This window comes from Rhagoletis pomonella, unplaced genomic scaffold (assembly GCF_013731165.1).
Source record: "Rhagoletis pomonella isolate Grant_MI unplaced genomic scaffold, Rhpom_1.0 Rhpom_scaffold_00011, whole genome shotgun sequence".
In the NCBI taxonomy this organism is placed as follows: Eukaryota; Metazoa; Arthropoda; class Insecta; order Diptera; family Tephritidae; genus Rhagoletis; species Rhagoletis pomonella.
The window spans coordinates 25,126,798-25,141,791 of NW_023458565.1; the positions used below are offsets into that span (position 1 = coordinate 25,126,798).

General features: G+C 41.2%; 3 protein-coding genes across 3 annotated transcripts in view; 2 read left to right on the plus strand and 1 right to left on the minus strand.

The window, feature by feature from the left end:
- LOC118746895 (histone deacetylase HDAC1) overlaps positions 1–14,994 on the plus strand; it is a 41,564-nt gene that overhangs the window by 22,369 nt on the left and 4,201 nt on the right. The gene's annotated exons all lie outside the window — the stretch shown is intronic.
- LOC118746893 lies at positions 3,519–5,474 on the plus strand. Its single transcript, XM_036480865.1, has 2 exons — positions 3,519–3,700; positions 3,820–5,474. Exons 1-2 carry the CDS (start codon positions 3,637–3,639, stop codon positions 5,370–5,372), a joined length of 1,617 nt encoding a protein of 538 aa, XP_036336758.1. The 5' UTR covers positions 3,519–3,636; the 3' UTR covers positions 5,373–5,474.
- LOC118746891 (FACT complex subunit spt16-like) lies at positions 7,693–12,956 on the minus strand. The gene is given in 10 exon segments (XM_036480862.1): positions 7,693–8,072; positions 8,264–8,377; positions 9,090–9,237; positions 9,297–9,562; positions 9,623–10,489; positions 10,574–11,751; positions 11,815–12,054; positions 12,056–12,115; positions 12,181–12,444; positions 12,597–12,956. Coding segments are annotated over 10 exon segments (3,381 nt in total). The 5' UTR covers positions 12,666–12,956; the 3' UTR covers positions 7,693–7,897.

Genomic DNA, 14,994 nt, shown 5'->3' on the forward strand with positions numbered 1-14,994 from the left:
AGCAATAATTGTTGGTGGTCGGGTGCTATAATGTATGTATGTATGTATATACAAGCATTTGCAAGAAACCATAAAGCGCAAAGTTTGGCAGTCAATGGCAAAACGTGAATGTGAAAGAGTGCAAACGTTCGAAAGTGAAAGTTCTGGATTGTACTAAGCTAGCTTAGTTTGAAAATTTTAAAACTTACAAAAAGAAAAAAAATATTCCGAGGTCAATAAACGGTGATGTGTGGTGTTTTATAAACACACATACTTACATACAAAAGTACGAAAAGTTGAAGGAACTGTGTTGTTTATGTGTGGGTTGTAAAATCGAATGTGCCATCAAGTTTACCTAACGTCATTTGTCCGTTTTTGAACTCTTCATTGCACCATTTATTGTCATAAATATTCAATCAAATATGTATGAGGAGCAAACAATCTATAAATACCCAGACTAGGGTGATCGATTCTAAAAATAAAAAAACTTGGTGTATTGAAGAAATGGTCAATTGTCTGGTCCAGCCTTTTTATTCAGTTCGAAATTCAGTTCTTGTTCTTCTTTCTGTCAATTGCTATAGATGGATTTGGAAAAGGTAAGGTGATATCGTTTAGGTATATGGAGATTGCACCCGCTAGATCTGTCCCCTCAAGATGAAATAGGTAAAACTATAGCCTTTGTGAAGAAGTTAAAAATACAGAAACTAAAGCGCCTCCGCCCTCGAGAGACTTCTTCAGGGTGACATACAGACGGCTCGAAGACTCCAAAAGGTATTGGTGCTGGAATCTTTAGACCCAGAGCAAGAATCTCAGTCCCCATGGGGAAATATCCGAACATGTTTCAAGCGGAATATTACGTCATCTGTCTTTGTGCGGAGACAATTATGAATAGAGGGTACCATAGCGAGAGTATCATAATTCTAAGTGACAGCCATGAATAATTTGTTTACATGATTTAACTAGCAAAACAAGAACAAATTCGGAAAAATGTTTCTCATGGAGTTCTCGAAAAGGCCGAATAATATCCAGTTAGCGTTGGTACCTGCCCACAGGGGAGTAGGTCCCAAGTCTATAAAGGAGGAGCTCAGAAGGAAGAGAGTTTACTGGACGAATATAACAGGAGGAGAATCCAAAGCTTATTTAATTTCCCAAACGAGAAGCTTAGCTCTGCCAGTTCTGTTACTCAAGCCGCGAGACACCACTATACATCCTCATCGAGTGTGATGCAGTCAGCAGAAGACGTGGGGGCAGTTGGGCTCAGTGTGGACAGAGCTTAAGCACATTTACTCCCTATCGCCGAAAGCGCTGTTAAACCTTCTGGGGGAACTAGGTTTAGAAGTAAGTTTGTGAAGAGCAGAAGGCACAATTGATCACTTGGCCGCGGTACACACGTCATTGTAAATATCTATATTATGACAATTTTTTTTTTAATTTTAGTTGACGCAACTAAACTATTTCCTCATTGTATATTACAAATACAATAAATTGGTCGTCTAATTCTTTACCCTTATTTAGATGCTCCATCGCATGATTTCTGCAAAGGCTGAAGGCAGCCGTAACCGGTTTTCTTCTAAACCAGATTCGATAAGGGATGATGCGAATTTGCATAAACCTCAGTCCATAAAAATTGAGATTCTAAAGAAATGTATTTATAGTACCATTTGATTTTTAAGAAATGCTGCACGGGCACGTAAGACTGCTTGCGTCTCAATAATCTACTAGCCGTGACATCACATATCTGCTTCCATAATATCTTGAAAAAGTGCAACTTTGTTAAGAGATTTCACCGTATCATTTAGGTACGTAGAACCGACTTTTTTGGGTTTTCGGCAACATACAAGGCAATTGGCCGGATGGCCGGTTCAGTAATGCGCGGTGCATGAGCTACAAATCTGCCACAATGCATCACTCCGGACAGGCGCTTGATGCCATCTAATGCCGCCAGAACATCATGCTTCACCAAGCTATGTCAGAAGGCATCTCTATAGGCTGAAGCACGAGGTTCAGCACTACGTATAATAACCACCACTTTATCCTTTGAATGTCGTCATCAGTGTCCAATCCCCACCTGTGGACGAGAGTGAGCTTCAACTGTCGCGAGAGGTCCGCGCGAGACTGAGTTGAGTTCTGGATATTGTAGCCGTCTCAACTCCTACCTACACAGATTCGAAACCAGCATCACTAATGAGTGTCCAGCCTTTGGAGAATACCCCCAACGATACCAACCAGCTCTTCACATGCACACTCAATCCAATTCAACTAACACTCCTCTGCCATTGCTTCTACACCGCTTGATGAAAACGATTGAATGAATATCCGATCTAATTAGGGTAAAGTAAGCCGCTACCATAACAACAACAACATCGCCTTTGCTGGCATCCAAGTTTTCAAAATCGAATTTCTGTTCTTGATGAGCGGCATGTCAGTGCAAAACATAACCTAAACGGAAATATCTATCCGGTCTAAGCTGGACAAGCGTAGATCTCGCCCTTTCCACTACTTAGAGCGACCACTGCTGCGACATGTTATTGGAGTTCTCACCGGCCATTGCCTGATGAGAACCACGTCACTAGAATGGGTTTGCAGTCAAACGACTACTGTCGTAGCAGCCGTGATGAGGAGGAAATCGAGTGTGTGGAGCACTACTTATGCAACTTCCTGCTCTGGCGAGAGCTCGTCGATACTCGTTTCTCTATTATTCTTTTAAATGTCTGGCCGAACTGGATTCAGCCAATATCTATGACTTTGTGCGCTTCATAAGAGCTACGAAGTGGTTCCATTTTTAGGGTAAGAGGAGGGATATATGGAGTCTCTAAATATGGCATCACAACGAGCCCATGGTAGCCTAAGTGTGCCCTTTTTCTGAGGAATGAGGGCAGCCGAGATAACCTAACCAAACCTAACCTAAACGGAAATATTCTCATTTTGACAGGGTAATTTACTTAACAAGGCCAGAGGGAAAATAAAAACACCAACAACGAAATTTAGATAGTAAATACCACCACTTTCTAAAAAGTGGTATGAAATCTAGAGATGTTGTAAAGATCTCTTTACCGTCTGGTAATTACCGTAATTACCTGTATTTTGCTTCTCATCTTAAAGAGTTCCACATTCTTTACTTTCTAAACCTTAGCGCCCAATTCGTTGTCATTTTCTTCAGATGCAGACCTATGAAAGCAATATTGTGGTTAAGTTTAGATAGGCTTATAGCGCACTATTTAGACTCCATCTAATTGTCTCTATAGCGGTTTTAAAAATATTCGCCAAATACTTTTGAAGAATACTGTTGAAGTGACAGTCCGAGGCAAGAAATAAATCCGGGTCGTTCTGGTAGCGTAGACCCGATTACTTAAAATTCCGTTGCAAGTATAGTAGGCAACGCAGAACTCCTCCATAAAATTTTGAACCCCAATATTCCAGCTTCTAAATACTTCATATACAAAAAAAAAGAAGTTGTGGATGGCCCATATTTTTAAATTGGATCGATCACCCTAATGCTGGTACACTTTTGTGCTATTTACTTTTAGTTAAAATAAATATGTACATTGTCTTTTGTTTTTCTTTGCAGCAGGACAGCGTCTAACTGTAGGTGGAAAATATTATGAAAATTTAATAACATTGCGACAGTGAACTGCCAAACTGCGGCGTCAGAGCGTCATGACAGAGTCAAATGCAATTGCACAAGAATCGAACGAGTCAGACGAGGATTGCGAGGTTTACTGTGAGTATCATACGCTGCTTTCACAATTAGCTCAATGGTTGAGAGAGGTACATAATCCTCAGACTAATGAGCACTGGCACTAAACCTTATCGACTAATATTTCAAACTCTTTTTTCCAGTTCTTAAACCAGTCAATGAGTACAACATCGTTGATAAAATCAAAGAAGCCAACAAGGTGTTATTTGAAGAGATAACGACAGTAAACGACAAGACTTCCTACTCAGATGAGATTGCTGCCGCGGGCAACTTGGTGACCGATTCAGAAACTGGTGCGTCCCTACGCAAAGTGACCTTCGCGCCTAATTTAGAAACATACGAACCGGACAACGCACTCTTAGAGGCATTAAAGCTGACACGCGAATTCGAGGAGGCAGTAGCCGAAGCAAAGGAACTCGATCGCAAGCTAACAAATATTTGCGCATATCAAACAATTGTTGAAGAAGCGAACACCAACGACGAAGCGCAACCAGACGCAGACGCAGACGCAGACACAGATGCTGATGCACCTGATGCGATAGATCAAAAAGTCGCGGAAACTCTACTCTCAACAGACTTAACGGAAACAAACGCCGCGAATATGCCATCGCCAATAGACGAAAACTCAAGCGCAGTACCGGAGCCGAATGTTGAGGACGATATTGTTGAAGAGATATGTGAGGAAATTATAGTTATGGACATGGAGAGTGAGCAAGCAACGCCTGAGACATCCAATGCGCAAGTGAGTAATCCACGTCGCATGGTGAAGCTGCGCACATTTGATTGTGCAGAAGAGGATCCACCTGATACGATTGAGACAGAGCAGGACAATAAAAGTTTGATTAACCTCCTGACCTCCGATGGTGAGGAAGAGTGCTGTAGCGCTGCCACATTCGATATCGACGTGGACAACAGTGATCTCGATGTGGACGATATTGACGTGGACACAAGCACAAATGAACCGGACGGCAATGCCAATGTAGATGTCGAGGAAGCGCTTATTTCGGCCAATAACGATGGCACCAGTGCAGAGGGTTATGGCGATGATGAGGATGACGATGATGATGATGACCTCTCAATCATAGTCGCCTCCTACTTACCCAATGACTTCGAACAGAAACGCTTGGGCAGCGGTCGACGTAATGCGGCGAATAAATCACGACGTCTGCTAGCGCCATTGAGTAAACGCTTCTCATTTCGTCGCAAATCACTTGCACGCAACGCCATTGGCACAACTTGCACAAATAACGCCGAAGATGGCGTTAGTAATAGCGCTATGTCACGCATGCGCCGGCCACATCTACCACCACCGGAAGTCACCGATTTGAAGTTAAACTATCGCACCTGCTGCGAATATCGCCGTCAGTTGTCGGAACCTGAAAAGCTACCCAAATACACGGGGTACCTGTCCGAGTATGGGCTGAGTCGACAGCAGCTCGAGCTGCGTGAGGAGAGTCTGCAACGCAAGCAACGTTATGCGCTACAGCAGGCGTTGAAGGCAAACGATGCCGAAATGAATAAGATGCATGACAATGAACGCGCCTTCACCACGTGGTTGAGAAACAAAATGCGCTTCCCAATCAATAAGACGCGCAATATGTTCGATGTGAAGCGACGCAGCTTGGATGCTGGGATGGGCGGTGGCGCTTGCGGTGGTAATAGCGCAGTACGAAATGGTAGCGGAAAACGGAAATGAGAGGATGAAAGGCGGTGGCGATGGATGATAGTTAGATGGGTTTTCAGTGAAATTTTGAGTTAGTAAAAAGGTGTAGTAATCAATAAATATTTTTTGTGGTAATTTACTTGTTTTCCTCCATAAATCGGTTAAACCAGTGATTCCCAAAGTGATCCAGGTTGACCCCAACGGTTCACGGGCGACTCGACGGGGGCCTACGTCGGCATGTAACAAATATGGCTTCCACGAGTTGAAAGTGGGGGTCCTCGAAAATTTATCAGGTTTCGATAGTAAAGAATCAAAAAAAGAACCTCTTTATTTAACTAAAATTTTTTATTGAGTGGTGTATAGTGCTCTTGCTGAACTGCTGTCTGGGGGGGGACAGCCTTAAAGGCCACCTGTAGAGTAAAACGAAACGGACGTTGGTATAACACTGAGTGGGGCGAGGCGGAAATCGCTGGCGGCAGAGATTTGAGCACTTGGTGTCTTTTTAATGCCACATGATATTTAGTACTCCACCATTACCTTTGTTGAAGAGGTTCTATAATGTTGAGTTCCCTGAGGCTGAATGCTGGTTTAATTCAAGCTCTGAACTCGTACTCACACATTGCCGAATCTTCATTAATGGCTCCAAAACTGACTCTGGGTCAGAACCTGGGGACTTGTTCGAAGTTAATGGGGATAACTTTCACTTTCCGCTTGGGAAATGTGCTTCGGTCTTACAGGCTGAGGTACTTGCAATCGTCAAAACCAGGCATTGACCAGCCCTCTATCTAAGTACTTCCAAACTAGTTCGGCAATGCAAGTCTCGACTAAATTATGTTGGTAAACATAACGAGCTTGTTTTTCTCTGGGTGCCAGGTCACTCGGGAGTACCTGGTAATGAGACATCTGACCATTTGGCCACAGTTGGCTTAGACCAGGCATTCCATGAACTGCACTCCTCACTTCGGCCATCGAAGCCACCATCAGAAACTGGGTGAATACTTCGCTCAGCAATGACCGCGAGGCATCTAGGGGATGCAGTTGGACGAAACTCATGTTTCCTTCAATCTCAGAAGGTCCATCTAGTTTTTTGCTCTCGTTGAGCAGACAACTTGTTGGACTGCTGACGGGTCAGTTCACGGTGCACAAACACCTGACTGTGATAGCTGTACATGACCGCTCCATTAGCCAATCCTGCCTTGAAAAGGATGAGACGGTGTGGGGCGATACTTCTGGAGTGGGAGCACTAACCTTCTTCACGGATGGATCGAAACCGAGCGTCAGTGTTGGTGGAGGGGTGTTATGTCGAGAGCTTTCCATCAACGCTAAGTTCAGTCTTCTGAACTGAGATAGTGTATTTCAGGCAGAAGTGGCTGCTATTAAGAAGGCAGTGGAGGCACTACTCAGGAGTGCGACGACAGTTAGAGGTGAGCTTTTATTCAGATAGCCAAGCAGCTATCAAGTCCTTAAATGCGCTGGAGGTGAGCTCTACGTTTTGGGAAGTGTTATCTCTTCCATCTTGCTCTTAGTTAAATTGTAAAGGTCTCCTGTGCTTTGGGAGACCATTCGCCATTCGAGAGATGAGGAACATTTGGGGTTGCCTAAAGTGGTCCTGCTGCGATGGCCACTGTGTGATGTTGTTGATGATTGGCTGCATCGATGGCGTCTAATGCAACCGCAAAGCTCTGTAGTAGGGGCGGCAAAGCAGCAAGTTGTTCATTCGCGCGGATGGTGTTGCATTTGACTGTTCTGCCTTCCAGTATATTTTGTTCGTACAGATGGATTAGGCTTTGCTCTTGGTTAGTCGCCACGTAGAGGTTGGAGCTGGATGTACTTAGGACGAGGACGGGGAGTTCATTTGTTGCTTAGCTTCGTGAACTAGCAAATTTTCATCAGTGCGGCAGTAATGCCGCTTTTATTACGTGCCTCGAACAGGCCCTCTGCCTTTACAAAGATTTGTCAAAGAAATAAAATTATAGTTTAAAAAACTAAAACCTCCCTATTATTATTACCATTCGTACTGTCAACAGGTATGTAACTTGAGAATAGAAATCGCTGCATCTTTTAAGCGCATCAATATTACATAGTTACATCCCGAGCTAATAAAAAGGAGGTAATAAAAACATCAACCGTTTAGCGGCGACGTAAAACTTAATCTATGGTAAAACTGTAGACCGTATTTGGCATGTTATGCGTGCAACTCTGAACTTGCTGAAGAGCGAATGTTCCCCTCGCCTAAAACTAAAATTGAGAGTACACAAATGTTTTTGTACAAATGGAATATTTGTTTATATGCAAACTTATTTTAAACAAGTAATTTATAAATTTCAAATTTTGTTTAAAATTAAACACATAATTTGAATTAAAAGGATGCTTCATTTTTTTTTTTGATACAAACAATACATGGAAAATAATCTGACAATGGACTCTGAACAAAGAGTAGTGGTATGCGTTGTTCCATTCGCTCGATTACAATGCAATCCTACAAGTGCGAATATCATGTGAACATTCCGGGCTATGTTACTGTAGACGTTTTACTATGGAGCTGTAGGTTGAATGCTTTAGTGACGTGATTTCTTCGATTTGTGACCATGGTCTCGACTATCATCGCGTGAACGTTTGTGGCTACTGCTACTGCTGCTGTGATGATTGCTCTTATCCTTGCTCTTGTCTTTGTGTGATGATGAGGAGGAATGGTGTTTGTCACGACTGCGATCATGGTGTTTATCCTTGGAGCTAATTAAAAAAAAAAAATTTTAGACAAAATTTATTAGAACAGTGCAAAATCGATGATTTAAAATTTTGTGTTGGGCAGCAAAGTGAAAAATTTTGATTTAGTTAAATTAATTTAGAGTATGCCAATTCGAATGTTGAGTGGAAAAGGAATTTTGTTTTGTGTGTGTTTGCTGTTACAGTGAATAACAAACCTATGCCCGCTCGAACTGGCATGCTTGGCAGATTTTGAATGTGACGAATTTGAGGTTGAGGCAGTACTTTTATTCTTTTTACTTTGACGAAGCTGCACTTCACGATCTCTGCGACTGCAGTAAGATTACGATGTTTACGAAATAAAGAATTAAATATAGGTAGATATACATACATATTTTTGTAAACATATGTATATCAAAATCGTTAACACTTTTGAATTGGTCATATTTGTTCATACTTTTGCCCCAAGAGCGATACTACATACCTACATATCGCACACCGTCGTCAAAAGGGGAACAGCTCAAAATTACATGTTTGCCAGGAAATGCGAAAAACTATATAGCATATCGTCGTTTAAAGTACAAAACCGCGTATCAACATAATGCCAAAACCGCGTATGTGAGGTTGTATAAATTAGTAAAACACTAATTTCAAAATTATTCTCTCTGTTATGAAGCAATCGCATTTCTGGCTATTATATTTCGGGACGAATGGATAAGGTTTGAGCCAAGAGCTTCGGTAAGCAAATCCAGGCTTTTGGCAAAACATGTCAGTTACACGGTTTTGCAGAACGACGATACGCCGTTTTGTACTTTAAACGACGATATCATGATCATATGGACAAGGGAGACTTTAACTTAAGTTGTTTTAACCATTTATAACAAAAATTTGATCCAGCTTTTGCAAAGGTAAATAAAATCTCTGTGTACATTTTTAGCGCATAATTCCGAAAATGCCAAATCGTGAGTTGTGCCTCTTTTGAAAACGGTGTGCGATATGTATATTTATACATAGATAAGCTAAAATTTTTAAATTTTTTCTCACCTATGTTTTGAACTCTTCGAGTGCTTCTTTGAATCATAAGTTTTGCCATTCGGTTTGTCGTCGGTGTACTCTTGATTGCGATCTTCTTCTGCAGCTTCGCGCTCTAAATCGGACCAATCCTTTCCAGATTCCTCATCCGAGCCCAGTTCTATGTGAGAAAAAAAGTAAGTACACATCTCTCTTGTACACAATAAAATAAGCTCCTACCTTCACTATCTTCACTTTCATCCTCAGATGCCTCCGAGTATTCGGAATCTTCCTCTGATTCTTCCAAGGACTCAATATCGGTCGGCTCATATGCCTCATCTTCTTCCGATTCCTCTTCTTCATTTTCCCCTTCACTGCCCGAATCAGCATCCAAGAATGTCCAACCACCCTGCTCGAAGAAACCCTCCGGATCGTCAGTGATTGTTTTCATAATCTTTGCCCAATTCAAAGATTGTATACCCTCCGAGTAACGGATATCACAAGAACTGTGGTATAAATTACGTTTAATTAACTGATGCTTTAAATAGAGTTTATCTCAAACTTACTTCAACCACTCCTTAACGTGATCAAGCAAATTCATGGGAATTGCGTTGACCATTGCCACCTTTTTCTGATAGTCCTTGAAAACGAAAATCATGTCGAAGTTACGCAAATGGAATTGTACACGTTCGAAGTGTACCAATTCGACGTCGTCGAGAGTTATAACAAATGGCGGCCATTCTGTCAGATTTACCAAGCTGCCCGAAGTTGGCTGCAACGTAACTGTGCTACGGAATGGTGCGCCTGGGAAACCCAACTCGCGGAATGGCGTGTCGAATTCTACTTGTTGCTTAGTCATCGACTCCACTTTCTCGCAGAAGCTCTTGAATGCCGTTTTCAATTTATGACGCAACTCACGTTCAGCCTGCTCAGCGGCCAAATCATCACGGTCGTGCATATGCTGATGTTTGCCTAAATCCGTGGTGATCTCGCCTACTTCTGTGTAGAATTGAACATCAACATGCTTCTTCTTGCCAAACATAATGGCATGTTTCAGGTGGAAGTGCAACAAAATAATCATTTCACCATCACATGGTTGAAAGAATGAACTCTTGATGTTGTTATAGAGAATATCCACCTTATCGCCACGTACAGATATATAGCGAAAGCCGTTCGTATGTGCCTCTAAACTGCCCGTCATACGTTTTGTTACAATGTTCGGGCGTATATATAAATCTTTGAGTTTAGGATTACCCTTATTCTGCGATAATATGAGTGTATCCTGCTTGACAAGATCTTCCTTTTCGCGTTCTTCTGCTTCACGCGTCTTGAAACGCTTCTGTACTTCTTTAATCAGACGGAAAATGTTGTTAAGATTGGACGAAGGTGCAGAGATTTCGCCGTGCTCTTTCACATTTGAGGAACGATAGGTGCTAATAAAGAAAATTGTATAAAATTAATACACATGAAGTGTAACAGGCGTAAAATTTAATGAAAAAAAAATAATTAAAACTTACACTTCCTTGAGGAATGTCGCCTCTGGTTGTGGGTATAGACCACCTTCGTTGCGTCCCATAGTGGCACCGGGATGAAAGAAGTTAATACGTAGGTAGGTGTATTCGCCTTCTACAGATTGTGAAATATTTTTGATCGTAGAAATGTGGAAGGGTACTGGTATGCCAAATACCGGCAAAATTACGGTCTCGTACTTTTTGTCCACGTATAACTTCAACTCCTTTACCTCTGGTTCACGTGGCATTTGGCTGACAGATTTATACGAGACAGTATTTTTACGCACCTTTTCGACTTCCTTCGATTCTCCCTGTTTAGCTAGACGCTCGCGTGCTTTCTCATTCAAAAGCTGTGCTAATTCTTTTTGATGCTGTTTGCGTTTTTCCTCGGTATTAGTCTCTGTACGCAACTTATTTTCAAGTACAGCATTACGTTTGCTACGCCCCAATATTTCGGAGCCCTTATCTTCTTTCACTTCCTCCTTCTCATCGCCATCCTCTTCATCACTATCGTCCTTAATAAAAATGCCGATATTTTTTATTTTCTTCTTCGAAGGTGTCATTATATTAGCTGGAGAAGAGTCTCCAACCAGCACAGTGTCACCAATAAACAGCGCATATGTTTTGCCCTCCTTCTCTGATGCATCAGAATTAGTGAGATTTGCGATGCCTACGTTCACATTGAATACCATATTCTTTTTCACTTCAGCATGACATTTCGGACCTATTACAATCGAGTTCTCTCGAAATTCAATGCCCATGGCAAAGCCGAAAGTCTTGGTAAAGTTATCGTACAGTTTGGGTTTCTCTTTCTTTATATATTCTACGGTGGTGTCGTAAATTTCATTCAGCTTAGCGCCGGGTTTTAGTAATTTTAAAATTTCCTCCTGTACATTTACCAGAAAGTTGTAGTTTTCTTGCATTGTGTCGGTGGGATTTACTAAAAATGTGCGCGATATATTTGAGCAGTAAAATTTGTAACGTGCGCCCAACGAACAAACAATAGCGCCGAAATGCAAATAGTTTTTATCGCTCAACGCAGAAAATTTCAGGCTATAAGATCCACCAGATTGTATTATTGGGGTGTAACACATTTCTAAAACCGAGGTGTCAACACCGGAAACATATTTCTTATCGGTGAGTGCCGATTCAACACCGTCTGACAATTTAGCGTGTTTGATTTTCTAAAACGTGAAAGCAAACTGGGTTATAATCTGCTCAACCTTTTACATTTTCTATATTTATACCTTATCCGAGTCAATTATATCCATAATCTCATCTTTAAGGTACTTGTTAAATAGATCTACAGATACCAAAGATGCTTTTCGTATATTGTTAATCTCCGGTTCGTCTTTCGGGCACATGATGTACGCCAACGCTGCACCAACATCTAAATTTTCGAAACTCTCACCCTTCAAAGCTGCCTTCCATGAATCACAGAACTCACTGGTGGATACATCTTTAGCAAAAACACCCAGTGTTTTGCCATTTTTTCGATGATTTTATTACTTCCTTTAATTTGTCAAAGTTGGCCTTATCTTTATCGTTCTAAAAATAATTTATTATATGGTATGTATATGTGCTAATAGTTTTTCTTCCAATCTCCCTCTTACCCTATCGCGCAGCAATAGTTTTATTTCGGGTACTCCTTCCTCCTTGACATTTTCAATCTGTTTAAGAAATTCGATTTTCTTCTTGCTGGCCAGGAAATAGACTGTATCTTTAGCAAATATGGATATGGTATCAGTGAGTTCATAGCCAAGAAGCCATATCTCAAGCGCCCGCGACTTGGAATAGACTATGTCCTCATCCACGCCTACAACACACATGATGCAGTCCACCTTTTTTAATGTATCATCATGGGCAATGGCTGGTTCCTGTCGAAAAAAAAGCGGGTTTAATGACGGTTTTTTAAATTTTACAAGTGGCGTGCGGCCACACATGTACATACAAACACGCATTTTGCAAATTTTTACAGGTTATACATAGTGGGTATAAAATATCGCATTGCATTGTGCAGATAACTCACCCGCCATTCTGAATACAATCGTTTTATCCGGCGCAAAAACGTATTTTTGTCCAAAGCGTAATTAGACATTTTTGCAGCTGCTGATCCTACGGCTTGCTAACTGCAACCAACACGCTTGTTTGATAGAATGAGTTGTAGGTATGTATGTAACACAGTGCGCAAAAGAAAAATGTTAAATTGCGTCTTTAAAGGACGCAGCTAAGTTCTCAATTTATTATCCACACACAAAACAGATGTACTTTTTCCCGATTTTAACACTGAATTCACAGTTCAATTTCTGCAACAATGCCGGTGAAATGCAAAAATTCCTCCAGACAATTCGCGACCATCAAACGACGCACACCAACTTAGTGATGACACGATTAATCAAAAAACGCATAATAATCGGTAATCTTTTTCGGTTAATTGGCCCTCTTCACCTAATTGAAAATTTCGCTGGTATTCTACGTTTTTTTTTGCACGCGAAATGGGTTATAACCCTGCCAGCATTTTCAATTATGCAAGTTACTAGGTCGACACCACATTTCTTTGAAAATAATTCTAAAGGCCCCGACAGACAGAAAATATTTTCTGCATCACAGGGATGCTTTTGACTGACAAAACATGCAGAACATGACGAGACGGCACAATGAAAACGTTGCTGCAAACAAACCGGCTAAGTTGCAGCAATGCATGCGTAGCCAATCTGGCGTCTTCTATTCAAAATCCCATAGTTAGCTTGGATGTCAGCCAAAATGTCACATGCCTGAAAATCTTGCTTGCGTTCTGCTTTTTTCTCTCGCAATCGAGATAGAGTTTTGTTGAATGGGCACAGCATACTTTTCACAAAAAAAAAGGTTCTAGCTTTGCAGGCTAAAGTTGTTTTTTCCACCAAAATAAACGATGTTGCTACTCTGAATGCACGTGAAAACGTCCGGTTACATTTGGCATTTCTCCTCTTCTTCGCAAAAATAATCGATAAAACTAGGTTGGACACCGAAAAGTTATCGGTTTAATCTGGGATTATTTTTTAATAACAGATTAACGAGGGACGAATTTTGTATGGCCTACAGTGATGCCTGCCGAGGGAAAATTCCCCGATTTTAGTGGAATTTGAATTTCTCGGGGTAATCGGGAAGTGCATTTAAATTTTGGGGAAAGTCAATGAAACCGTGTGGATTTTGAAGAAATTACATCCGTGCATGCCGACACTTTTCACCTTTGTAAAGAATTGTTACAGAAACGAGCTACTGCTGGATGTCAAAATGATGTGTTTGTTGTAATATGAGCTCGGCTTGTTTTACAACAAACACATCATTTTGACATGCAGCAGTACCGCGGCGAAAATCAAAATTCGCCAGTAACACCGCCAAGGCGAATTTATACAAGGTGGTGTTGATGGCGAATTTAGATTTTCGCTGCTGTACTCCTTAATGTCAAAATGATGTGTTTGTTGTAAACAAGGCGAATTCATATTACAACAAACAAATCATTTTGACATTGAGAAGTACCGCGGCGAAAATCTAAATTCGCCAGTAACACCACCTTGTATAAATTCGCCTTGAACACCACCTTGTACAAATATTCGCCTTGTACAGAGCAAGGCGAATCTATACAAGGTGGTGTTAACGGATCCGCTGATTTCACGGCGAATTTGTACCTCTTGTCAAAATGATGTGTTTGCTGTTATTTTGTACTGATTGTCAATGTGGGTATTATTTGTTTTTGTAATTCTTGTTTTTGTTCTGTCAACACCACCTTGTATAAACTCGCTTTGGTACAGAGCTATTATTCCGCCAAGGCGAATTTATACAAGGTGGTGTTGATGGCGAATTTAGATTTTCTCCTAGGTACGTCTTAATGTCAAAATGATGTGTTTGTTGTAAAATGAATTCGTCTTGATTACAAAAAACACATCATTTTGACATTCAGTAGTACTGCGGCGAAAATTTAATTCGCCATCAACATCGCCTTGGTTGAAGCGTAGCGAATTTTTATACCCGGCCGTTTTCCAATGCTTGAAAATATCGCCCGGACGTGTAGACCGCAAAAAGTACGAAGCATACTTTTTCTCGCATACCGAGTGGTTTGCGAGATCTCGCAAGCTTTCAACTATCAATTTGAATTTTGTTGTTTGACAGGTATTTTCTCATTTCGCAGAATTCTTCAGAGAAAAAACATCGTTTATTTGAGAGAAAATACAAATTTGGCCTGAACAGGCTCGAACCTTCTTTTTTGGCGACATTTTACATATGAAAAAGTACGCTGTCAAGTGCCTAGCCAACAAAACTCTATCTCGCTTGCAAGAGACAAAAACAGAACGGAAGCGAGATTTTCAAGCATGTGAAGACGGCCGGTAAGGTGTTGTTCAAGGTGAATTTTCGTTTTCACATGCTTGAAAATCTCGCTTGTGTTCTGC

Excerpts from the sequence above, each read along its gene's own strand:
- LOC118746893 (XM_036480865.1), top strand. The coding sequence starts at position 3,637 with ATGACAGAGTCAAATGCAATTGCACAAGAATCGAACGAGTCAGACGAG. Across the intron at positions 3,701-3,819 it reads CGAGGATTGCGAGGTTTACT|TTCTTAAACCAGTCAATGAG; the intron begins GTGAGTATCATA and ends TCTTTTTTCCAG.